Source organism: Buceros rhinoceros, unplaced genomic scaffold (assembly GCF_000710305.1).
Source record: "Buceros rhinoceros silvestris isolate BGI_N320 unplaced genomic scaffold, ASM71030v1 scaffold7782, whole genome shotgun sequence".
Taxonomy (NCBI): Eukaryota; Metazoa; Chordata; class Aves; order Bucerotiformes; family Bucerotidae; genus Buceros; species Buceros rhinoceros.
Window position 1 is genome coordinate 31,436 of NW_010397093.1, and position 609 is coordinate 32,044.

Here is a 609-nt window from a genome sequence, read left to right on the forward strand (position 1 = left end):
TGCCTGCCTGACACCAGATCGGGCTCATTAACATGTCTGGAATGAGCAAGAGCCTACCTCTCAGCCGGCAAGCCCAGGGGGCATACTTGGATTCCCAGGTTGGAAGATTATCTCATTCAAGCACAGTTCTCCCAAAGATATATAAGCCAAGCTAGGGTGGCCGTCCCTGCAGAGCTGGCCTGAGCACTTGGGAGTTTCAGTCATACAGGAGTACAACCTTCCAACACCAGCAAATATGATGATGATGAAGGTAGAAGAGCTGGTAGGTACAACCTTCTTTCATTTATTCATAACCACTTTTCTTTCTAGACCATCGTTATTCCCGGCAGAGAGAGACAACCTGTGTGGATCATTGAGATGGTTTAGCAGGTTAACAGCAGTGCTGTGCTCTAGGTACAAAACCTGTACGTACTGTGTGTTACCCTATTGTATTCTCACTTCAACTTTTCCTTGGGAAGGAGGCTCACCACTGATACATCTACATAGCTGTTTGAATTTTGCATCAGAACATAGTTCACCAGGAAGAAGAGACTAACCAAAATTTAGCTTTGTACTTGCCTTTACCTGGATTTTCTTTTTTTTTTTTTTTTTAGAAGCTAACAAGTTTAT

General features: G+C 43.5%; 1 protein-coding gene across 1 annotated transcript in view; it reads left to right on the top strand.

Annotated features, from left to right (window-relative positions):
- Nucleotides 1-235: 235 nt before the first annotated feature.
- ANKRD1 (ankyrin repeat domain 1 (cardiac muscle)) overlaps nt 236-609 on the top strand; it is a gene marked incomplete at its 3' end in the record, with an annotated part of 7,870 nt that continues 7,496 nt past the window's right edge. Inside the window, exon 1 of the mRNA XM_010146109.1 lies at nt 236-262. Within this exon, the coding sequence (XP_010144411.1) occupies nt 236-262 (27 nt within the window). The remainder of the gene's footprint in view (nt 263-609) is intronic.